Source organism: Pelodiscus sinensis, chromosome 5 (assembly GCF_052426305.1).
Source record: "Pelodiscus sinensis isolate ZL-2025 chromosome 5, ASM5242630v1, whole genome shotgun sequence".
NCBI lineage: Eukaryota > Metazoa > Chordata > Testudines > Trionychidae > Pelodiscus > Pelodiscus sinensis.
Window position 1 is genome coordinate 66,246,111 of NC_143056.1, and position 25,598 is coordinate 66,271,708.

The following is a 25,598-nucleotide window of genomic DNA, read 5'->3' on the forward strand; positions in this document are numbered from 1 at the left end:
AATATATTACAGCAGTGCCTAAGGATCAAACAAGGATGGGACCCCAGTTTGCTAAGCACTGTACAAATTAAAGTAGCAGAATGTAAGCTACTCAAAGCAGTTACTAGGTAAATAGACAAGACAGACACAGGACGTGGAAAAGGGACAGAACATAAGCAAAGTGAACTTTGTGATGGCAGCAAACATTATGGTACTCCCTTGATTTATTTGGGAATGGGGGGTTAAAAGAAATTAGTTACATGGAAACAAAACTGAAGGTAAAGGGGACATTGAAGAGTAGAGAAATACAACAATCACAGCAGAGCAGAGGAGAAGAGGGGCAAGCGTGAAGTGAATCTGAGGTTAAGTGATTGTGAGAGAGGGATGGGGAAGAGCTGGAACAAGCAGCCAATCAGTACAGGACAGAGAAAGTCCTGTCAAAAAGCACAGAAAGTTCTGTGAATGTTATCAATCATCTGGAAGTAAAAACAAAACCACAGCTGATAAAGTTTGAAGATGACAAAGACTGGCAGCACTGTAAAGAATTATGAGAATATAGCATTCATACTTGGTAAGATGGGCCTATTCAAATAAAATGTGCTTTAATGTAACCAAATGCAATATTATACATTTAGGAATAAAGAATGTAGTCCATTTCTACAGAATAGGCAAATGTATCCTAGAAAGTTGTGATTATGAAAATGATGTAGGGATCTTTAGTGGATAACCAACTCAACAAGAGCTCCCAGTACGATGCTATTGCAAAAAAGTAATACAATCCTTGGTATAGAAAACAGGGAAACAGTGAGCTAGAAGTATGGAGGTGATTTTATCTCTGTGAATGGCACTGGTGGGACAGATATTAGTATACTAAGCACAATTCTGGTGTGCACATTTTAAAGAGGAAATTGAATAATTGAAGAAATTGCAGGAGAAAGTTATAAAAATTTGAGGGCTGGAGAAAAAGGCATACAGTGAGAGATTTAGAGAGCTCAATATGTTTAGCTTATCAAAAAGAAGATTGAAAGTGGACTCATTTACAGTGTACAACATCCATCACAGGGAGTAAATACCAGGTATTAAAGTGCTTTTTAATTTAATGGAAAAAGGCTTCACAAGAACCAATGGCTAAAAGCTGAAGCTAGACACATTCAAATTGGAAAGTAGACACACATACAAAAAATTTTAACAGTGAGGGTGATTATCACTGGAACAAACAATAGAGGGGAGTAGCAGATTCTTCATCTCTTGTTTCAAATCAAGATAGAATGCCCTTCTAGAAGATATACTTTAACCAAACAAAAGTTATTAGGCCCAAAACAAAGGGATAGAGCAGATGAGGTCAGACTAGTGATCTAATGGTCTCTTCTGCCCCAAAAAATCTATAAATAAATTTATTAATCTAGAACAAAACAAAAATGATTAGGGACTGCTTGATGCAACATCTTTTTAAAATTATAAATATTTCCCATCTAATCACATTTTCAGTACTTAAGAGTATAAGACATGCTCTGGATAGTCCAAGAAAGTATTCACTTTAAAGGAAATTATTTCCATATGTATACCCTTCCAGAGTCCAGAAGACAGTCTGAAACCATACAAAGGAGTGTAGGTATAAAATGGTTTCCTTCTCTACTGGAAGCAGTGCCAAATGGAGTGTGCTGTGTACCTTTAGACTCTAGTGCAATTATCTCAACAGCGGAAAGGAAGAGGCTAGGCCTGTAGCATTCTGACTGCTCTCAGTGACTTCCACAGATCTCATGTTGTGTGAGAAATCTTCCAACAGAGGCTTCAGGGAAGGAAGGCACAGGAGGAGGAAATAACTGAACTCCAAAGTCAGAGCTATAGCTTCTACTGAAGACTCCCGAAATTTAGGCACAATCTTGTTCCAAGCATGTTTTCTTTCTAGAGTCAAACAGCTCATGGAAAAGAAGATGACACTTGCCACTGCAGCTGGCTTCTCTGATCTTGCCTCCTTACTTTTGTGTTCTGGAAACTGACCAAAGGCACCTGTGGCTCCTGACCATGTTGGGCTCCTTCCTGCCCACAGAAACCTCCCAAATCTCCCAATCAAGACCCAGATAGTTCCTTTTGCATTTGTTTGGCTTTTTCAGCTTTGCTTTTTCCCCAGCAGCTGTAGTCACTGCAGCTGTAGTCACAGTCACTACAAAATCTCAAAATGGAAATAAATGAGGGAGGAAAGCTACTCAAAAGGCAGAGAAAGTTCTATCTAGAGGTCCAATTGCTAAATTGTTAGCCAAAAATTTGAATACAATTCTGGAATTTTCCTCAGAAGAGCTTTATTACAAGTTGACCTGGCTAGCCTGCCTCCTAATGAAGAGGCAGAAAAAACTAGGCAGAAGCCTCACAGGGTAAAACATTCACCTAATGAAAACAAATGACTGGCATGCAGCGGCGGATTTAGGGCAGGGCGAGAGGGGCAGCTGCCCCAGGCCCCGCGCATGCGCCATGGCACCACAGCGTATGCACTGTGTCAAAGGAGCTTCTTGTGCTCTGGTTGCCCATGTGGACGTCACAGCACAGACGCCATGGAGCCCAAACTGCTGCAAAGCAGGGCCAGGTTCGTACTGCACCTAATGGTGCAGTACTTCCAGTATTGCTCCAGCAGGACCAGAACGAGCATGAACCCCAGCCTGGCCCACCATGGCTCACCCCTGCTTTCAGGAAACAGGACACCCACATGAGACCCGCCATCCGTAGGCAGAAGTGCATGGCCATCGCCCCATGGAAGCTCATCATGCTGACTGCTACCGCTCAGTCGGGAACCAATTTGGGGTGGGGAAATCCACAGGTGGGGCCATGCTCATGCAGGTAGCCATGGCCATTAACCATGTGCTGCTATGGAGGGTCATCACTCTGGGCAAATAGACAGCATTGTTGACAGCCTTGCTGCCCTGGGCTTCCCCAACTGCGGGGAGGAGGGGTGGGCATAGACAGCATGCACATCCCCATTCTGGCCCCTGACCACCGTGCCTCAAAGTTCATCAACAGGAAAGGGTGCTTTTCCATGATGCTGCAGGCCCTCATGGATCACAAGGGATGCTTCACCAACATCAATACTGAATAGTCAGGAAAGGCACACAATAACGACATCTTTTGGAAATTCTGCACACTGGCACTTTTTTCCCCAGACCTCACCATTAGAGTTGGGGAAGTGGACATGCCCATCGTGATCCAAGGTAACAGTCTACCTTTTGCTCCCCAGCTCATGAAGCCCTACATGGGCAGCCTGGACCCCAGCAAAGAGCAGTTCAATACTAGACTGGACAGGTGCCAAATGGTGGTGGAATGTGCATTCGGCCATTTAAAGGGGAGGTTCAGGAGTCTCCTCACCCATATGAACCTCAGCGAGTGCAACATCCCCTTCATGGTGGCGGCCTGTTGTGTGCTCCACAACCTGTGTGTGAACAAGGGGGAGACTTTTCTGCCAGAGTAGGAGGATGAACAGCTGGCCAGGGAGTTTGAGCAGCCAGAATCATCACCATCATGGGAGCACAACAAGGGATAGTGTTCAGAGGCACACTGAAGGACGGTTTCATGCAAAAGCTCCCCAAGAATCCACTCTTCTTCCTGGCTTTGTGGTAGGCATGGCATATCTCTTATTTTCAGCCCACACTGTACAAGGGTCTTGCTGTGCCCTTTCTTGTTTAGGCTGGTAGTGATCCTGCCACAGATGTCAGCATTGTGCTTCTTGGTGAGGAGATCCTGGAGGTTAGACTCCTTCCCCCACACCTCAGTGAGGTCCAGGATCTCCACACCAGTCCAGGATAGAACTCTTCTGTGTCCCTGAGCAATGGAGGCCGTGGGAGCAGCAGAAGTGCTGGCAGCTGTCTGAGGATCCGAGGGAGCATTGGGGTCACACACATCTCTTGGGTCCTGGTTTCACACAGGACTTGCGCAGCTGGCCACATGGAAGAAGACCTTCTCCTCTTCCTGAGACTATTAGAGCTCTGCAGGAAGAGGAGGACAATGGAGACACATGGTGTGGCCAGACAAGTCAGAGCTGCAGCTGCAGGAGGCCTATAGAGACCAATTATTTTGAATTCACGACACTGGAGCATCAACACTACAGTTATTTCAAAATTACTTTTTTGGAATTAGCGTTACTCCTGATGAAAAGCAGGAGTACAGCGTTCAAATTCCACAGCCTGTTATTTCGAAATAATAGGCTTGGTAGTGCAGGCTCACTGTTTATAAATTCAACCTTGGGGGGGGGGGTTATTTTGAGATAAGGGCCTAGTATAGACCAGAGTTTAGTGTACAGGTGGATAAGCACAGGCATTGTTTTGTGGAAAGGCATGAACTGAATCCATTAACCAATTCCTTGATCTATAGACAATCAGAGTTCAAAACTCCTAGATGGCTATCCCCCCAGCTATCCCCTGGGCTAAGGGCAGCACGAAAAGTTACACTTGAAACAGGTCACATGGCCAGTGCCCTCCTTGTGTCCCTCTCCATATGGTCACCTTGACAACACAAAAAAATGATTCAACTACCAGCTCAGCAGGTGCAGAATGACTGTAGAAAGTGCTTTTGGTAGATTGAAAAGATGCTGGTGATGTTTACTCACTAGATTGGGTCTTAGTAAATAAACTATTCCAATGATTATAGCTACCTTTTGTGTCTTGGATACTATCTGTGAGACAAAGGGTAAAATGCTACTGCTGAAGTAGACAACAGATGCAGAGAGCTGTGTGCCGACTTTGAACAGACAGACACAAGGGCAACTATAAAAGCTCCACATGGAGCTATGTGGTTGAGAGAGACTTTGAAAGAGCATTTTAATAGTCAGCTTTGGGCTGAGAACTGTAGGTCCTGCTAAGAATTATTCAATGCTTGATTTAGACTTATAAATGTGATTGGGTGTTTTCCTGAAGCTATGAATTATGTAGTGTTTGTTGTACATTTACAAGTGCTGTGTGCTTTGAATACCTTTATGCAAAATATTATGAACTCAAAGATCATTTTGTTCTCCAAAACCAGAAATTTATTGAGTACCAAAAAAAATGCAGAAAAATAATGTGCAAAACACTACAGGCAATGTAATGCAAACATTTAACATAAATTAATGGAGTAGAACTTTGAAACAGGAAAAGTACCAAACATTTCTGCTCATTTCAGTGCACAAATATAGTAGGTTAGGGCTATACATATATAAATAATAGTTCTCATAAGTCAGTGTATGTGAAGCTGTAGTTTTCCTTGCTGTCCCCTAGCATGGCATGGTAGGGGTAATGCTGTAGCCTGAAATGCCAAATGTATGGTGGCTGTAGGGAGTTGCTATCATGGAGTTCTCTAAGGACAGCAAAAGGTGAGAAGCCTGAATTCTGAGATGTGTAGATCAACCAGGACCTGCAGTATTTGGATTTGCTGCCTGAGAAGATCCATTCTGTCCATGTGCATCTCCCTTGCCTTTTCCTGCTGGAACTTTCTGCTGTGTCTTGGTCCTTCTCCACGCTGTCAGTCATTCTGACACTCTAGGACAGAGGTTTTCTGTGTCATGGCTTGTAAGGGTAAGCCACTGGCTGGCTGCAAGATGCTTTGTTTACATGAGCATCCGCAGGTTTGGCCTCTTGCAGCTCCCAGTGACTGTGGTTCGCCGTTCCTAGCCAATGGAAGCTGCAGTTAGTGGTGGCCCAGTCACCCTCACTGCTTCCTGCAGCTCCCATTGGCCAGGAATGGTATAGAACGGACACTGGGAGCTGTGAGGGGCTACACCTATGGACACTCACATAAACAAAACATCTTGCAGCCAGCCAGCGACTTACTCTTACAAGCCGTGACCCAAAGTTGGAAATCCTCTGCTCTAGGCCATCTATTCACAGTCTGAAGCAGGATTCACTTGCAGGATCTCAATGAACATGTCATCCCCAATCCTCTTCTTTCTCCTATTCATCAGGAGTGAAGAGACTACACCCTTCCAGGCTACCATGGCACAAACTTCTGTTAAGAACAGATGTATTATTAGATTTAGAGTCGCAACAATTTTTTTTAAATGTCCTTCCCTTCATAACCATAAGCATTAATCATAAGAAATACTTATTGACACTTAAACTTGGGAATGCCTCTGTATAGCACTGCTCTCCAGCTCTTATCATGGTGAGTATGGACCACAAGATGGCAAGGAGAGGAGAAAGATTTTTCTGTTGCATAAAAAAAAAATATTGATCCCTATTCCATGAATATAAATGTAGAACTATGGCACTGAATATTGACACTATTTTCCAGTGTTGGAGGTTTCAGGTGAGCTTTAGCTCCTGAGGGTTACAAGAGCACAGAGAACACAGATGTTACTGGTGTCCTGAAGCTGCCCAGCCGCGTATGCTATTATCTTGTTTACTGCAATGATGCCAGCTGAACTCACTGCAGACCAGAATGAGAAATTATCCTTCACACAGAAAAAAAAAATAAGGTGGCCATATCTAGAAACCTTTAAGAAAGAAATACAGAGCACCTTCATGAAAATTTCATTGAGCTCTCTAAGGAGGATTAAAGGGATAATCATAGGTTCATAAACAAAGCCCCCTACTTCACCCTAGGGATGTCAGCAGCTAGTCAAGTCACTACTTGACTAGTCGCTTCCTCTCCTCCATCCTTGCTGCCTCTGTATCAAACACAAAAAGCGGGGGAGCAGGAGCCGGTGCTGGGGGGAGCCAGCTTGAAAGCCAGCTCCCTCTAGCACCGGTCCTGCACAGGAGGCAGGGGAGGCAGAGGTGCAGTGGGGACTGAGCATGTGCCAGGATCAGCTGTCCTGGCTTGCACCTGGTCCCAGATGTTGCACCTCTGCTTTTTAAATGTAGTAGGAGCCTGGTGGCTCTTACTACATTTAAAAGGCAGAGCCATACAGGGATTAGCTCCTCAGAGCAGCAAGAATGAAAAGTGCTTAGTCCCAGCTCATGCCACCCTGGGGAGCTAACTTCACTGCAACTCTGCAAAGCCACAGTGGGGATAGCAATTTCCCCTCCCTTCCCCGTCAGCTAATTGAGTAGTTGATGGAAATTCCATTTACTACTTGATTAGCTGATTATCCACATTTTAACGTCCTTACTTCATCCCTTACCTAAGTCAACTCGGGAACAAAAACCAGATGCCAACTCTACCTCTGTTTATTGTATTTGTGCCTCTTCTCATAGGAGTTAAACAATTAAATGTTGATATTAGGGATGTGAAAGCGTAACAGTGTATACAGTTAACTGATGAGCCTGGGCTCATCGGTTAATGTGCACAGTAACACACAGATTCCTGGTACATATGGGGAGCTCCTCCCTTCCTCCCCAAGCCACTACCTCTGTATCAGAAGCAGTAGTGCAGGACTGAAGGTGAGAGTCAGTATGTGCAAGGAGCCACCTTAAAAGATGGCTCCCCACACACATTGGCTCCTAGGAGCTGCCTACTGCCCTGTGTATAACCACTTAAATTTTCAGTGGTTACACAGTTGCTTATTAAATGCATTTTAACATCCCTAGTTGATATCTGCGCTTGTTAACTTGATGAGCTGGGCACTTGTGTTCCCTGTAAACTGTGCACTTGTGTGGCTGTCAGGGCCAGCTTTAGGCCGATTCCCCCCGTAAATCAGGCCCCGCACTTCCTAAAGCCAGCCCTGGTGGCCGCTTAGGAGTAGGCATGTGAATGGTTAACTGGTAAGTCTCTCCCTTAGTAGGTGAGGCTTACTGGTTACAGTTAATCAGTGGGGCTGCTTCAGCCCTGCGGGGCCCACTGGAGGAAGGAGGTGTTCCAGCCCAGCCAGAGTAGCCCTGGTCTGGGTGCGCCATGCACAGGCCACTCCATCTCAGCCAGAGCAGCTGGGGGGGCACTCTAAGCCAGCTCAGTTGGAGTGGCCTCCCCATTTAAATGGTTAACCAGTTAAACAAAGTTTAACTAGGTAACTAATTAAACAGGATTTTGCATCCTTACTTAAGAGACATTCGAATGCCACTCAACTGATCAGTAGAGCATCCACAGCTAGGTTTTGTTTCTACCGGTGGTGCCCATTTGCACATGCCTCAATGCACCTAAAAACTGTATTGTGCACATGGATGGAAAAGATTAGAGGGACTATTGCTGGGCACCATTTTACATGTAAACATCGTAAGGAAAGATGCACGCGAACACTTACCTGAGCTCCCTTCCTCTTTATCCACAATTGCGTGGTTGCAGTGGCTACTGTGTAATGGAGTCTCAAGCAGCATCTGACTCACAGCATGGCTGGAGTCACCTGCCACATCTCCCCACTCCTCCTCTTTGCTGTTTACAGTGGGAAGTCTCTGTCTCAGACTCCTCCAAGGTATCCACGGTGGCCTGTGTGGTTTGTGCCAAGTTTGGCACACAGCTGATCATGTGGCTCAGCACCAAATCTGTTGTTAGTCTCCCTAGTCTTGTAATATGCCTGGCAAATTTCCTTCATTTTCATATGGCACCATGCTGATACCCCTTTGCCTGCAACTCCCATGCAATCTGTCCACAGAGATCCAAGTTTCTATGACTAGTCTGTAGGTATTCTTGTTGTTCAGTGTCTACTTTCTACAGGACCAGAAGATCCAGTATCTCCTGCCTACTCCAGTCATGGTCACAACAAGTAACAGCTGTATACAATGAGTGCAAACTCCCAGGTATCCTGAACAAGGTGGGCAATCAGAAAAAAGGCAGTATTTCAAAAACATCCTTTTAAAAAAAAAAAAAAAGATGGCAAAGCTGGTTTCCCATGGCTCCTGGGCAGTGGAGTTTAAAATTGTGACCACAGGGGTCACTGTCACAAGAATGGAGTATTGTGGGACAGCTCCTGGAGAACTGTTATACTCAAAACAGATCATCCGGTGACTATACTCACAAGAAGGCTGACTATGGCTGGATCTGCTACACTGCTGTAATACCACTCTTAAATTGTACAGACACATACACAAATAGGTCAACTCAAAGTGACTTACATAAACTATGCTGTACAGACCAGGCCTAACTTGTCTTGGACCTCATAAACTCTTGCTGTGGCCTTGCATTGTGTTGAGCTACCAAATCACACTAACAAATACAATATAATAAATACAAACAGAAAATCTTATAACAAAAAAGTGTAAATTTCAAAGATTTTAAGGCCAGAAGACACCTTTCTAATAATTTATTCTGACCTTTTGTGTGATACAGGCAACAGTACTTCACTCCAGTATCTCGTACATCAAGCCCATAATTTTGGCTTTATTCAAGCCTGTCTTGTAAGGAGGGATCCAAACTTGAATTAAAGAATTCAAATGATGCAGAATCTATCATCTCCCATGGTAAGTTGTTCAGTGGTTACTTTCTATTAGTTAAAAATGTCCACTTTATTTTCAATTTGAATTTGCTTTCCTTTTCCATCCATTCAATCTTCTTATGCTTTTGCTTGCTAGATTCAAAGCCTGACTACTACTGAAAAGCACCCTGTACAGGCAGTCCCCGACTTACGCGGATCCGACTTATGTCGGATCCGCACTTACGAACAGGGCTTTTCTCACCCCGGAGCTCATGGGCGTGTCTCCTGGTCTCCCTGGTCTGCTGGGGGGGGGGGTCCAGCAAAGCCGCTGGACCCCCCCAGCAGACCAGGGACACCAGAGCAAAGCTGGTCTGCAGGGAGACAGGGAGCAAAGCCGCGGAGCACGCCCGCAGGGGGACAGCTCAAGAGCGCCCGGGCTGTCCTGCTGCGGGCATGCTCCATGGCTTTGCTCTGTCTCCCTGGTCTGCTGACCTGGGAGATGGAGAGCAAAGCCTCGGAGCACGCCAGCAGTGGGACAGCCGCGGCACGCCTGGACTGTCCCACTGCCCGCGTGCTCTGCGGCTTTGCTCTGCGTCTCCCAGGTCAGCAGACCAGGGAGACGGAGCAAAGCCGTGGAGGACTTGGGCAGTCCCGCCACCCCCGTCTCCTTGGTCTGCTGAGGGGGGGGGGTACAGCTAGTGCCCCCCCCAGAAGACCAGGCTTTTCTTGCCTACCCCTGGGGTAGAGCAGCTGGGGGCTGCCGGGTTGGTCCCGCAGCGCCGCTCCGGACCAACCCGGCAGCACCCCAGCTGCTCTGCCCCATGCGTCCTGATTCAGCCGCTGCTGGTCAGTTTCAGCAGCGGCTGAATCAGGACGCCTGGGGCAGAGCAGCTGGGGTGCTACTGAGTTGCTCCAGTAGCGCCGAGGAGCCGCGCTACTGGAGCAACCCAGCAGCACCCCAGCTGCTCTGCCCCAGGCGTCCCCAAGTCAGCCGCTGCTGAAACTGACCAGCGGCTGACTACAGGAAGCCCGAGGCTTCCTGGAATCAGCCGCTGATCAGTTTCAGCAGCAGCTTAGTTGGGGACGCCTGGGTTTCTTAAGTTGAATCTGTATGTAAGTCAGAACTGGCATCCAGATTCAGCTGCGGTTGAAACGGATCAGTTTCAGCAGCAGCTGACACCAGTTCCGACTTACATACAGATTCAACTTAAGAACAAACCTACAGCCCCTATCTTGTACGTAACCCGGGGACTGCCTGTATAGGTATGTATAGACTGAAAAGTATAAAATATCAAAAGCAAACATTTAATCAGTTACTTCATTCTTATTTTGCTTTACTGTAGAAAGTTTTTAGCAGGGTCCAAATATGGACATGAATTTTTAATAGTATATTTAATTAGAGAGAGTAACAAAGCATATACAAAACAGGATACAATATGTATGTGACAGCCTGTTCACCTTTTCATCACTCTCTTTCACTCATAGTACAATCCTATTATCCAAATGTGTGAGGTACATTTTAATATATTACTTTACCATTATAGATTGTTTCAATTTTTTCCATTTTTCTGCAAGCTCCGCTTGACAAACCCATTCTATACAAATCAAGGTGTATTATCAGATCTACTGTTAGTCTGGATACCTGCCTGACAACAAAGGAGAGTATTTCCATGCCCCTGGGACTTTTCTGAATTCCATGTCACTTGACAATCCTGGAATGACAACCATAAGGTTGAATATCACAGTGTCATTTCTTATTTTAGTCAGTGCAAACACATTTTCACAAAAATAAGTTTCATCCATAGCAGGGCTCTAATGTGGCTTTCTTCTGGGAAAAGGGAAAGTCTGCTGAAATCTCTGTTTTTGAAGAAAAGCTCATTTTACATTTTATAAATGTCACTAATTGAGAAAAAAAGCTTTGACGTTGCAGTTCCAATAAACAAATATGAAAGTTATCTTTTAGCACAAGTCCACTGAAGTGGCAGCAGTCTTTTTTTTTCTTGTTTTAAAACATTCACATCATGAAAACAAAACCAGATCCCTTCACTCTCATTGGCCATTTAACCCCTATTGTTTGCATGTAGGGATGTAAACACACACTTAAAAAGTTAACCAGTTAAATATGTTTAGCTGGTTAATCGCAGAGGGCTGGGATCTTGCGGCAGAGGCTTCTCCTGGCAGGGCCCTCCGAGGCTGGGATCCTGCTGCCCTATCCTGCCATAGGAGGGAGGGGATGCTGTAGGTGGGGGATCACTACTCCAGCTGGGCCCACCACACTATGGATGTGGGACTGCTCTAGCCAGGGGAGACCAGTCCCACTGCACTGTGGATTGGGGGCTGCTCCAACAGGGCTGCCAGTTACTGGGTAAACATGCCAGTAAGGCTAATAATTACCAGGTAATCGGTTAAACCAGTTAAGACTTTTACATCCCTATTTGCATGCATGCCAAAACACAGTGACTGTTCTTTGAACCTATTATACTTACAACATTTTCAGACAAGTGTGATTTTTCAGGATGATAGTGTCCCATTAAACTCACAAATACTTGTCTAATGTATACTGACTGGGACCATTTAACCTTAAGTGTATGTGTACTATCAAATGGTTGACTGTCAAATAGCTTTTTTGTTGTGTTACGTGTAGAAGCATACAAGGCAAATTCATTGTACATAAAAGCAAATTAATTACAAGCAATAAAGTACATTGAACAGTCATCTTCTGTAACCTGTCAAAGTGATTTTCACTCTACTGACTAGTTCAGGCAGCCCTTCATAATCTAAAGAAACCAAATCAGATTTATTGTTATTGCTCAATGCAATGGAATTACAAATAAGATTGATCTTGCTAACTCTAAAATGTTTTTCTGAATGGTCCCTTATGCCCCAAATTATCCTTCCAAGTTTCTCTATGAAAGACTACACCTCTGTATTCACACCTAAGGCTGGTCAGTAATCCTGTTGGAAGCATGTGGTGAGAAACTTTGCATTAAATCTTAAAAGCCTGTTAGGCACTAGAAAGTATTCATCTTGATTTCTTGTAACCATTTATGACTTTCATGCCTCATTGTTTGTACTCACTTAATTTCATTCCCTCAGTTAAACTTTTTCATATTGTTTTATGTAGTTCAGTATATGTAAGTTAAAGTGTCGATGTAACTCCATTTAAGATGGCAAGTTGTGATGCATTATTGCCTTAAAGGAATCACAGACTTAATATATTTGAACTATCCAGGGCAAAGCAGTGCAAGTCATACATTTCTGGCAGAAAATCCAGAACAGAGAATATGATAGGGTCAAGCTGCAGTATAACTAATGCTGATGAGAGCCAAAGTATGACCAATTGACTGACTTGCATGTTGTAAGATACTCTGTGAGCAACTCAGGTGGGAGCTACTTAAGCAAAATTTTATAAAGCATCTAAGGTTGCAGGACAGGGGTGACAGAGCTGCCCATTGATCTGAATTGCACCTGAGTACATCAGTCTCCCATTTACACCTTATTTGAGCACGTCATGTGCAGTTTTAGACCGTCCAAAATGTCCCATTCTTTTCAGAACTGCCAAGTGGGAGTGGGCATGTATAGAAATTTGTATTCCAGACACACACTGGCTCATATTGCCGATGGTAGTGGTAGAGAGATTGGCTTGTTCCTTTCCATTCTGTTCACTCCTGCTTTCATTCCCTTTAGAACGAAAAATGGAAAAAATCAATGACTCTCTCTCACGAGCAGAAGTGTCACATGTAGAGCCATACAAAACTTGTTTGCAGCACCGTTTCAATTTCTTTTCTCTTTTCCTCTTTGCTGCAGAATAAAGCCAGTGGAAAAGAGCAAATTTAAAAAATCAACAAAAACATATAAAGATGAGGAGCTGACAGGTTATCATGAGGTAAGTGTGACCTGATCACTCTTTGATGGTGTAGTGATAAATAGGCAATAGAAAAACGTAAGAACATATTTTGTTTGTATACATCTCTTCTTTAAGAGACAGAATGACAATTAACTACCAAGATATCAAAAAGAGAAGTGAAACCAGCAAGACAGATAGGTCTACATCAGTCATGTCAAACATGCGGCCTTTGGGCCGCATGCAGCCCAATCAAATTTTTTTTGCGGCCCACGACTACATCTTTATAAATTATCTAAGTGTGGCCCACCCAGTTACATTGTTTATAACACTGGGTGGCCAACCTGTGGCTCATGAGCCACATGCAGCTCTTTGAAATGTGGCTCCTGGTGGTTCTGAGCCATGCGCCCAGACTGCTCATGGCTAGCTGATCTGTGCATGTACTCCAGCATCTTGAGAAAGAAGTGGGTGGCGGCAGCAGCTCCAGGAATCAGGCATTAAGTTAGAGAGGGTGGGAGGGGGGCTGAAGGTGCCTGGCTCTGGGGGAGAAGAGGGGATTGGGTTAGGGGACTGGGTTAAAGCAGTGGGACTGAGGGTGCCTGGCTCTGGGAGAGAGGGTAGGGATTGGGTTAGAGCAGGGAGGCTGGGGGTGCCTGGCTCTATGGGAGAGGGAGGGCACTGGGTTAGAGCAGGGGGGGATGAAGCACCTTAAACTCAAAGTCTTCATAGATGCAAACAAAAACAATTTTACTCATCAAATGATTGTATTATATTCAAACAAGACCTGAAAATATTATAAAATATACGTAAAACATAACTTATAATAATAAATAATTACAACTTTCTAATAGAAGTACATTTTCTTTGGTGGCCCTGAAAACTATCACTTTTCATTTGTTCAGCCCTCAGTAGGCTTCGAGTTTGACATGCCTGGTGTACTTTATCCTTATCTATTTTCATTATAAAAACTTTAGGTCACAAAATCTTTTTTCTGCTCCAGTTATATGAGCACAGTTACTTTGCCATTTGAAAACTGAATATTTCCAAAATGCATAGCAAATTTCATGTTACTCTGAAGTGTGAAACTCAGCTAGAATGTTCAGGAACATATTGATGCTAGAGATCGGTATCCATTTCCACTGCTGTATGTACAAATTAGGAAACAAGATAATCAAGTTCTTAATGATTTGCAAGCATCATAACTGCTTCTAGTTAAATCTCCTAATATGCTCATCTTCCACTGCATAATAAATTGAAAGGATTCCAGTGTATATTCTAAGAAAATGATGGAGGGCTACATCTAAAAACTGGACATGATCATTTTGCATCAGTTACCTTTAACACGCAGCAAATGCAAAGCATTGGCCAAAAGACATTCCATTGAAAGCTATCAACACTGTAACCAAGTCCTTGGACAATTTCACTTCAGAAGTCCAAACAAGATAAGATGTTCTGTGCTGCTTATTGTTCATATAGATTTTATTATTAATCTAGAGGCAGAGAACTGTGCATAAATTAACTTATAGCTCACTTTAGCATTCTGTAAATGAACAAACAAACCAGCTATCCAGAAACCTACTAAGTTAACATTCTTATCACTTGACAATGGAAGAGATCCAGGATAATACAGGCAGTCCCCGGGTTACGTACAAGATAGGGACTGTAGGTTTGTTCTTAAGTTGAATCTGTATGTAAGTCGGAACTGGCGTCCAGATTCAGCCGCTGCTGAAACTGATCAGTTTCAACAGCGGCTGAATCTGGACGCCAGTTCTGACTTACACACAGATTCAACTTAAGAACCCCAGGCATCCCCACGTCAGCTGCTGCTGAAACTGATCAGCGGCTGATTCCAGGAAGCCCGAAGCAGGGGCTTCCTGTAGTCAGCCACTGGTCAGTTTCAGCAGCGGCTGACTTGGGGACGCCTGGGGCAGAGCAGCTGGGGTGCTGCTGGGTTGGTCCAGTAGCGCCACCGCTCCTCGGCGCTACTAGACCAACCCAGCAGCACCCAACCTGCTCTGCCCCAGGAGTCCTGATTCAGCCGCTGCTGAAACTGACCAGCAGTGGCTGAATCAGGACGCCTGAGACAGAGCAGCTGGGGTGCTGCCGGGTTGGTCCAGTAGCGCCCAGAGCGGCGCTACGGGACCAACTGGCAGCGCCCCAGCTGCTGTACCACAGGCGTCCGTAGCCAAGCCGCGGAGCACGGGGGCAGCAGGACAGCCCAGACGCATCTGGGCTGTCCGCTGCCCGCGTGCTCCGCCGCTTGGCTTCCTCTCCCTGGTCTGCTGGAGACCAGGGAGACGGGCCCCGTTCGTAACTGCGGATCCGACATAAGTCAGATCCGCGTAACTCGGGGACTGCCTGTATAAGACAGATATCAGACCTCAATATATATAGATTACTATTTTACAAAAAACAAACCCATTATACCAGTACCCTGGTCAGACAAATGCCAAAATATAAAAAGATTTGGATATATTTTACTGTTGTGACTTATAGATAAGCTACTGATATACACCACAGTAATATACAAACCACCAGTATGTCTAGAGAGTTACTTGTATTCCATGACCATAAAGAAATATAGCCTCACTTCCTGTGAACTGAATTCAGTATCACAAGCTATTTAATAGGCTATATCTAAGGAAATTCGGTTTTTGATCTTTGTCCAAAAACATTTTGAGGGTTCCCTATAAAATATTTGCCTAGCAATATGTCCTCTTTTTGGGGTCTGAAGATTCACAGGAAATGAACCAGTGTTTGGTCAGTCACATAAATCATGTTCATATCAGTCATTTTTATCCAAAATAGTTATATTACTATGCATTTTCAAAAAACATATATTAATGAATCTCTTGAGACTTAGCACCAGTCAAAAAAATTTTCCTCACATTTATAAGCAGTATGTTTTGGGGTTTTAATGTACCTTTGAAGAAATTTATACAGAATCATTCTTAATTTTATGTGATTAAAACTGGAAATTATATTAGCCCACTGTTTTTCCTTTAATTAGTCTGCCTCAGTATCTCAAATATGTGTCCCCATAATTTGGAGTATTTTTATCTCTGATTTAAGAAATGTTCTGTATTGTGTATATAATATGCTATTTGCATCAAAAGTCAAGTGGAAAAAGGACTGAAGCATTGAATCATTCATTTTGTTCTTCCATCATTTACGATTAAACAATATGATAGTGCAGATTAAAACATTTCAGGCATATTGCTTTTAAGGGACCTATTCTTTTAATAAATAATATTAAATATTATTTAAAATGTTACATTTAATAAATAATTCCAGATTTTTTTCTATTTTCTAGCAATTAGGTGGGACTTTCCTGTGAAGTATTATTTATTAATGTATGTTTGAAAACTACTGAACTAAGTCTTTGAGCCCAGAACTGGTTTCTAAATGTAGATGTATTCGTTTATATTAAAACAAACTATAGTAAAAACAGATTGTTCTCTAGTAAACCTTTCAAAAACTCATTTAAGACCCAGGTTCAGCACCGAATTTAGGCATTTTTATAGTAATGCTAACATCAATGGAAAAAATCTCAGAACTGTCATTCTTTGAGATGTATTGCTCATGTCCATTCCAAAAAGGTGTGCGTGCACTGTGTGCAGTTGTCAGAAGATTTTTTCCTTGCAGTGCCCATTGGGTCAGCTGTAAAGCCCATTGGAGTTGCACCTTTCACAGCAGCGTATATAGGTCCCTGCCAATAATTCAGTTCCTTCAAAATGGCTCCATTCTTTCAACGTGGAAGGCTAATGCTCATCTGACATCCAGGGACTGGAGCATTCATTCCCTTGCTAATATGCAGCTTAGGAAAGAATACGGGAAGAAAAATGTCCTGGTTCATGTAGAATTGCACTCCCCATGGGGCTGGAGCACACAAAATCTACTAGCGTGGGCCCCACTAGGCTCTGGTGTACAAGGAGAATGCAGGGAGTGCCTTTCTCTCGCTCAGTCACGGGCCATGTCAGTGAAGATTTATGGGTTTTGTTTTGCTTCTCAGTTGTGTGTGGCCCCCGACTGATTTTTATGTGGTCAGTGGCCCCCAAACCATAAAAGGTTCCCCACTCCTGACTTAGAGGAAGTCTATATTCTCAAAAGTCATTGCATGTTAGTATTCCAAAATCCACTGAAACCTTCCCTTTGAGAAGACAGAAACTATGAAATACTGGTAGAGTTACCATATTTGAACTTCCAAAGAAGAGGACATTCCTGACAGTGTGTATCTGCATAAGTATCTACCAACTCACATTGTATGAATGTGTTTTACTACATATAACACATTAATACAACATAACACATTAATACAATATGAGTTGGATACACTCCCTCTCAGGAGTGTCCCCTTTTTTGAAAGTTCAAACATGATAACCCTAAATACTGATATAAAGTATTTCTGTCCTGGATGTCAGCTGGAGGCCCTTCACCAGAGAGGCAGACTAAAGGAAAAGTTAAAAACCAACACCGGGGGGAGGAGGGAGAGAAATCACCGCCACTACATGCACACAAAAATGCAACCCTAGGGAAAAGTGTCTAACAAAAATAAGGAAAAACAGGATCCAAAAAGAAGCTAAAATTGAGAACTTCTGACTTTAAAAACAATTGAACCATTCTGCTAAATTTTCTCTTATCCTATTCAGATCATAAGAGTAGTTCCATCATAAGCTTCCATAAAATGGGCAGGAAAATCATTAACTTTCAGTATGCCAAGTCTCTGCTCACCATTGCTAATAATCAATATTCACAAGAGGCCAGAAGCACCCTTACCTTGACTAGCCCCATTAATTTCAATGTTACTACTTACATAATAAGGAAAAGATGGAAGAATATGGAACACAGTGACAAGGAATGCAGTTGTCTCTCTTAGCCATCTACCATACACTAGCTTTTTGGTATACCAATGAAACCACCTTACCTTGCAGTTTCTTCAACACAGCCACTTCCATTTTCAGGACTTGCTTCGGTTGCTGTGCTGACTCAACCTTTAGTGCAACGTTTTCCCGGGTGAGCAAGTCCAGAGCATCATATATTTCTCCAAACCCCCCACCTCCTATCTTTCTCAACTGCATTAAAAAGAAGTATATAGAGGAGACAAAAAAGACAAAGGAAACAAAAATAATTAATATTTCTATGCATTGTTCTCCTAGTAGGAAACTAAATTACGTTACTACCATTTTTAAACAAACATGATGTTAAACATGATTTCACCCTTAATTTGGACAAGGGCAGTCATGTTTAAAAATGTGTTAGTTTATTGTGGTACCATAAGAGGACCCTAAGGTTAACTACTGTAACTAAACCACCATGTCCCCCATCTACACTAGGTTTTACATCAAGGGTAGACAAGATATGGCCCGGGGGTGGGATCTGGCCTACCAAGCCATTTGGTTTGGCCCGCAGCCTCCCCGCCACTCCCCTGCCCCCAGGTTTCAATTGGCCTGGGGGCAGAGGAGCACTTGAAGTCTTCTCCCACCACCAGGGGCACGTGACACCTAGAGGGAACTGCCCCTTCTGCCCGAGGGCCTATCTTTTGCAGGGGGCAGAGCCAGCCCGCACCGCAACCACTACTAAAATTTGTGAAGTTGTCCCCCTGCAAAAATTATTGGCCTCCCCCTGATTTTACATAGTGTTTAGCCATTATGTGAGTTAAAAGCTTTTAACATAATAAAATTTTCTAGTGAAGAGATGGTCAAAGAAAGAACCCCACAGAATATCCAATATATTCATTTCTTATATTCTAAAACACCTAAATGAAAAAAAAAAATCCACATACTAATGTACAGTGAAAATATCCCCTTTTTTGTCTTCAGGAATATATATTTTGAATATACATACACTTATAAATTCCTTGGATCTCTGCACAGAACCAGCCTAGCATTCTCTATTGCAATGGTTCTCAAACTGTGGGTTGGGACCTCAAACAGGGTCACAACCTTGTTTTAAAGAGGTCACCAGGGCTGGTGTTAGACTTCCTTGGGTATGGGGTCAAAGACTCAACTCCATTGCCTAAGGGGCCAAAGACAGAGCCCTCGATGGCAGCACTCAGGGGAACCAACATATTTGCTGATCCCCTGAACAAAGGAATGGAGGGTTCAGCTCCCTGCTCCAGAAGGGATGAGTCCTTGGGCAGAAGCAGCAGGGCCGGGGACAGCCTGCCTTCTGTGCTGCTTCAAGCATGCTGCACTGCAGGCCCCACCAGGCAGCCCTGAGAGCCACCCGGTGCGGTACTCCCGTGACAATGTAAAGGGAACACGGCTCTGGCCAACAGCAGCTGGAAGCCCCAGACCCTTTTGAATCGGCAGACCGTGGGGGCAATTGCAGGTCCCCTATGTGCAATGACCCTTGCTTAATTGTTAAAAATAAGACAACCACAATTTAGGAAATATCACCTTTAAATTTTTACTACTGCTCACAGTACTTTCTCCACCAATTCCACTTATAGGCCTAGAAGGCTGACTAAATGAGTTGAATACTGGATGTAACCTGATTTCTGGACCAGCCCTTGACTAGCCAGTCATTAAGGATCTTTTTGAGACAGATGTTGAGCTGACACAGAGCTAAAAAACAGACCCTTTGGATATCTGTGAGGGGTGGGGCAGGCATTGATGCAGAGATATAAGACGAGGTGATCTAAGCATATAACCTCTACCCTCCTTTCTCTGCACTTCCTGCTGGAAAGCTGAAGCAGACTGCTGGAGGACCTGAAGTGCTTCCTGAAAGTGTCCTTTAACTCAGTGTTTCTCAACCTTTTTATGCTGGCAGCCCCCTTTGGACTTAAAAAATCATGACCCCCCTACTAGAAAAATTGCAAACCCCTACCTTAATCTCAGAGTGGGGACCCAGGCAACTCTCTTGCTTCCTACTCCCTAATGCTAGCTGCTTGCAGACCCTGAAGCCCAACCCAAGACACACCTCCTCACCCCCGGACACTGCAAACCACGGGTTGAGAATCACTGGTTTAATCCATGGAACTTAGCATCAGTCTACTTTAAAAAAAAAAAAAAAAAGAGCAGATCCTGCACAGTCCGTTGAACTTCCCATGAGAGTCCAGATAACTGCAACCAGTAACTCTTGCCTAGCATTTTCTGGAGCATATTTTTACATTTTAGCATAGAGTCCCATACATTGAAGACATACTGTCTAAAAATGCATGCTGGTTTACAGTCCTGAGATGTAACTGCCAGTAAAACAAACTTTCCTACCAAACATGACTTTAGGAGGGTGGTCTTGATTTTGGAGTTGTGCTCTCACACGGCCCTCTTGCTGAGACCCTTCGACCCTCAGCCTGCTCCATATCTTCTCTCCCTCAACCCACCCCATCCTGCTCCTGCACTCAGTCTCCCACCCAGAACCCGCACCCTCAGCCTGTTCCTGAACCCAGTGGGGCCAACAGCCACCACAGGCCCTGGGGCAAGGTGGGGGTGGCTCTGCACCCCTGGAAAAGGTGGGATTGAGGGCAGGCAGTTCTTAGCGATGTCTGGACCGCGGCGCTATGCGCCCACCCAGCCCACAAAGCTGTGCAGAGTGGCACTCCAGCACTCCTGCAGCAGTTCAAAGGAAGTCCAGGACCCTTTAAATGGTGGCAGCCCAGAGGAATTGCCCCCTTTGCCTGCATCCTACTTCCCCCCAGTCCCCACACATGCGCCGAACCCCATTATGTCATCACGTGTGTTTGGCTAGTGGTCTGCAAAAAGGTTTGCATTGAGCGGGGTGGGCTGCGGGCCAAAAAGTTTGAGAACCATTGCCTTAGCCAGACAATAACATGCCCAGATACACACAGTGATCCAAGAAGAGATGCTCTGCGAGGAGATAGATAATCCCTTCTCATGATCTACCACCACCACAAACAGCTCTGAGGTCTTGTGAAAGGGCTTGGACCAACCGATGTAGAAAGCAAGTGCATGAGTTACATCAATGAAGTGCAGTCTTTGTTCTTGTGAGGCTTATGGTAGAACATGAGGAGAAAAATGACTTGCCTGGTGTGGAAACTGGAGACTACTTTTGGGAGGAAGGCCAGGTGAGAGCAAAGCTGAACCTTGTCCTTGTGGAAGACAGTATATGGGGGTTCTGACACCAGGGTGAGAAGCTCCGATGCCTGCTAAGCAGAGGTAATTGCAACCAGAAAGGTAAAGCAGGGATCACGTGTCCAGAGGCTCAAAGGTAAGACCCATGAGCATTGAAAGAACCAGATTACGGTGCCAAACAGGAATAGGGCACCTAACTGGAGGATGAAGTCTGTCCATACCCTTGAGGAACAACCCAGCAAGGGGACTCAAGAACACAGAGTGGCCAGCCTCTCCTGGATGGAAAGCAGAGATGGCCACCAGGTTCACCCTGAGTGACAAAGTCACTAAGTCTTGCTGCTTCAAAGACACCAGGTACTCCAGAATGTGAGGAATAGAGGCACATAGAGGGTCCACATTGCGCTGCAGGCACCCACACAAAAAACACTTCCATTTGGCAGAGTAAATGAGCCTGGTAGAGGGCTTCCTGCCACTAAGGAGGACCTGTTGAACTTGTTCTGAGCAGGCCAGCTCAGCTTGGTTTAGCCACAAAGCTGCAACACCGTGAGATGAAAGAAGCAGAAGTCTGGGTATCTAAGATGCCCATGGTCCTGCATGATGAGGTCCAGGAGCAGAGAAAGCGGAATCGGCTGTTGTACCGACAGCTCCAAGAGAGTGGGGTACCAGTGCTGATGAGCCCATGCTGGAGCTATCAGGATAACATTCACCCTGTCTCTGCGGAGCTTGACAATCACCTTGTGGACCAGCAGTAACAGGGGAAATACGTACAGTAAATATGTACAGAAAACTGTGTGGAGTATATCCAGCCTGATGGACCATTCATAGGTGAAGAAACAACAGCTGAAATTATCCTCCTGCAAATTCTGAGCCCCCGAAATGTACAAAGCCTCCGGGTGAATAGAATGGACTATGCACAATTCCCATAAACGAAAGCCTTCCTGGTCCAGGGAAGACAACCTGGCTCTGCCCTGTTTGTTGATGTAACAACATGTTGTCTGTCTTGACTGCCACACACCAACTCCAAAGATGTGGCAGAAATGCAAGACACATGAGGTGGACTGCCCTGAGTTTGCGAACATTGATGTGGAGCCTCAGTCCATCCGCTATTCACCTCGCCTGTGTGATGGGATCCCCAAGGTGAATCCCCCAACCCAACACAGACATGTCTGTGACAAAGAAGTGCATGGGTTGTAGCATGAGAAACTACACCAGCCATCACTGAACAAGAATCCAACCATCAATGGAGAGTGTGAATCACATGAAAGAGCACCATTACCACCATGTCCAAGTGGTGGTACTTACCCTGGCTGATAAGTCTACGCTAGCCAACACTGGAGGAAATGGAGGTGGAACCTGACAAACAGGAGTAAGTACATACATGCCACCATGTGACCCATAGATTGGAGGCATGTCTGGATTGTGGTCACCAGAAAATCAGTAAGCAATCACAAGAACAGGGTCAGTGCCTTGAAATGCCATTCTGGCCGAAACACCCAAGCTTTGGTGGCCTCAAGCACCACCCCCATGAAGTTGATCTGCTGCATGTGCACAAAGGTCAACTTGTCAGGACTGAGATGCAGACCCAGTCTGAGCAGAGTGTCCCAAGTGAAGACAATCTGAGTGGCCCCACAAGAGCACGTCATCCAGGTGAGGATATATTTGAATACCATGGCACCTGAAGAATGTTGCTACCACCATCATACATTTGGTGTAGAAAGCCCAATGGGGAGGGCTGTAAACTGGAAGTGGTTGTTGCCCACTAGGAAACAGAGGCAGTGACTGTGAGATGGTTTGATTGAGACATGGAAGTATTTGTCCTTTAAGCTGAGGGCGGTGTACCAAATCTCCTGGATCCAGGGAAGGAATAATGGAGTTCAATGAGACCATACAAAACTTATGAGTGGCTATGAACTTGTTGAGCTCTGTGAGGTCCAGGATGGGCCTGAGACATCCCCCCTTCGCCTTGGGAACAAGGAAGTAATGGGAGTAAAAATCACTGCTTCTGAAGTCCCCTAGAACCTCCTCCAGTGACCTAACGTCAAGGAGCTTGTTCACTTCTTGAAGGAGAAGATGCTTGTGAGAGGGGTCCCTGAAGAGGGAAAGGATGGAGTTATCCATTTCCACCATCCTGAGAACCCAGTGGTCTGAGGTGATGGTGACCCAGGCTTGGTGGAAGCAGGAAGGTTGGTGCCAGAACAGAAAAAGATCCAAAACGTTCAGTACTCTGTCCTCAGGTAAACATTCAAAAGGCCTGCTTAGACCCTAAGGAAGGCTTAGACTGTCCTTGGTTGTTACCGAAACATGACCAGAATGGCTTATTGTGTGGGTAGCTTAGCCATCTGTGTGAAAAGTCAGTTCTGGGGTAAGGAGGGAATGGCTGCTTTGAGAACATCAGCTTAAAAGGTCTTCAACTGTGTCGAGAACGCGTGCTTGCCCAAGGATTTCATGGTATTACTGGAGTCCTTGAGACTATGGAAGCAAGAGTTAGTCTGCTCAGCAAAGAGATCCATGCCATTGAAGGGGAGGTCCTGCAGGATTTGCTGGACCTCAGAAGGAAGGCCCAATGTCTGGAGCCAGGCAACCCGGTGCATGACTATAGCTAAGGAGATGACCCATGCCACCAATTCCCTGGCATCCAAAGATGCCTGCAGGCAGATACAGGAGACTGCCTTGCCATCCTAAACCAAGGTGGCAAACTCCTCTTGAGAGTCCTGGAGCATTCTCTCTCATTTACAGCCTCCACCACCACAGAAAAGGTGTGGGGAGTGCGTAAACAAGTTTCAAACCCCTTGACCAGGACAAAGTACTTTCTCTCGACCCCTTTTGCCATTGGTGGAATAGAGGCAGGGGTTTGCCATACAGTCATGGCCACGGACAGAATGGTCTTATTAATGGGAAGCATCACTCTGGGTGGGCCCTCAGGGGTCAGGATGTCGACCATCAGATCACCCTGTTCCAGGACCTCCTCTACCTGGAGCTTAAGGCTAAGGGCTATCTTGCAGAGCAGATCCTGTAGAGCCCTGTAGTCCATAGGAGCTGGGCCCATGATAGAGGTGTTCGCCACTGCCTCATCTAGGGATGTAAAATCCCATTTAATCAGTTAACTGGTTAAGTGTTATGTTTAATTGCTTAACCACTTAAATGGGGTGGGAAGGAGGCTGCTCCCTTCTCCAGCTGGGCTGGGACCCGCCACAGTTGGGAGTCAGTAGGAAGCAGAGGCTTGCTTCAACCCAGCTGGGCCACTGGCTAACTGGTAAGCATCACTTATCACCTGATAAGGGTGATGCTTACTGGTTAACCAGTTAACCATTGACATCCTTAGCCTCATTCAGGGACGAGGACAAAGACACTGCTGGCCATCTCCAGGTTGGCCCTGGGCTTGCACCCAAAGGCTAGGCTGGATTTCAGGTGGTGGTATAGCAGGGGTGGCTGGCTCAAGCAGCTGCTGAATGACAGTGGCCTCCAGGACCCAGGATTTCAACAAAGCTGACAGGGGCCCAGTGGGCAATGTGCCCTGGGCCTGAAGAAATACCCATTGTCCAAAATGACCAATGTGATGGCCACTGAGGCCCAGCTTGAACCATGTAGGGCCAAAGGCTCGCCGGCATTATCCTGTCCGAAGCCATGGGAGGGAGTGGGGGTCACTCGGAATAGAAGCAGGCGGACCCAAGTGAGAAGGCCAAGACTGCGTCAAGCTTGTCGCCATCGAGGGTCAGAGCTGGGCTTCATTGCCCTTGAAACAAGGAAAGGTGATATAAGGACTGCTCATGGGACTGGGACCTGCGTGAAGTCCATATGCGGCACCTATAGGTCACATGGTGCCAAATCATTGACCTGCACTGGAATTGAGGTCAATACTGGAGTTAGGAGTCAGACTGATGTTGGAAACGAGACTGGTGTGAAAAGCAGACCTGGTGAGGAGAGTATTGCCGAGACAGGGATCCATGCCAAGGCAGGCTCCCCCCCACAGTGTGGAGCAGTGCTGGCATGAGATCACGCATTCTGGGGAACATCTGTGCTCTGGAGATCGGTGCAGAGAGAGGTGAGATGGCAAACTGCGATGTCAAGAGCCTCTTCAGTGCAAAGCGGTATGGGAGCAGCTGGAATGACTAGACAACTCTGAGCCCGACCAGGATCTGCTCGTCATGGAGACTTGAGTAGGAATGGTTCCAAGGGGATCAGATGCAAGCATGGTGCCATGAATCACCAGACTGATTATGCTCAGCTAAGCGGTACGGGGACTCTGAGAGATGCTGAAACTCAAAGAGGAGGTACACTGAGAATTGAGCAAGAGGGCTTGGCATGGCCAGCTTCCTCTGTGAAGTTTTGAAGGCTTCAAGGGGCTTGTCCCTGGAAATAGACTAGGGCATTTCAATAAAACCCCCAGCCGTCTGGAATGTGTGCATGGAGGACAGCCCAAACAGCATCACTTCCACCTTTGGAGAGTCCAGGACAATAGAGCTGTGGGCAGGTGCAGAATTTGACACTCCATGCTGCA

General features: G+C 45.3%; 1 protein-coding gene across 5 annotated transcripts in view; it reads right to left on the reverse strand.

The window, feature by feature from the left end:
• Positions 1–25,598, reverse strand: part of TTBK2 (tau tubulin kinase 2) — a 169,682-nt gene that overhangs the window by 100,652 nt on the left and 43,432 nt on the right. For 3 of the 5 annotated variants that reach the window (XM_025190893.3, XM_075927244.2, XM_075927243.2), the window contains 2 exons: positions 17,992–18,139; positions 10,870–10,935 (listed from right to left, as the gene is read on the reverse strand). In XM_025190893.3, the coding sequence (XP_025046678.1) occupies positions 10,870–10,935; positions 17,992–18,139 (214 nt within the window). The remainder of the gene's footprint in view (positions 1–10,869; positions 10,936–17,991; positions 18,140–25,598) is intronic. The other 2 variants (XM_075927247.2, XM_075927246.2) reach the window with 1 other exon arrangement.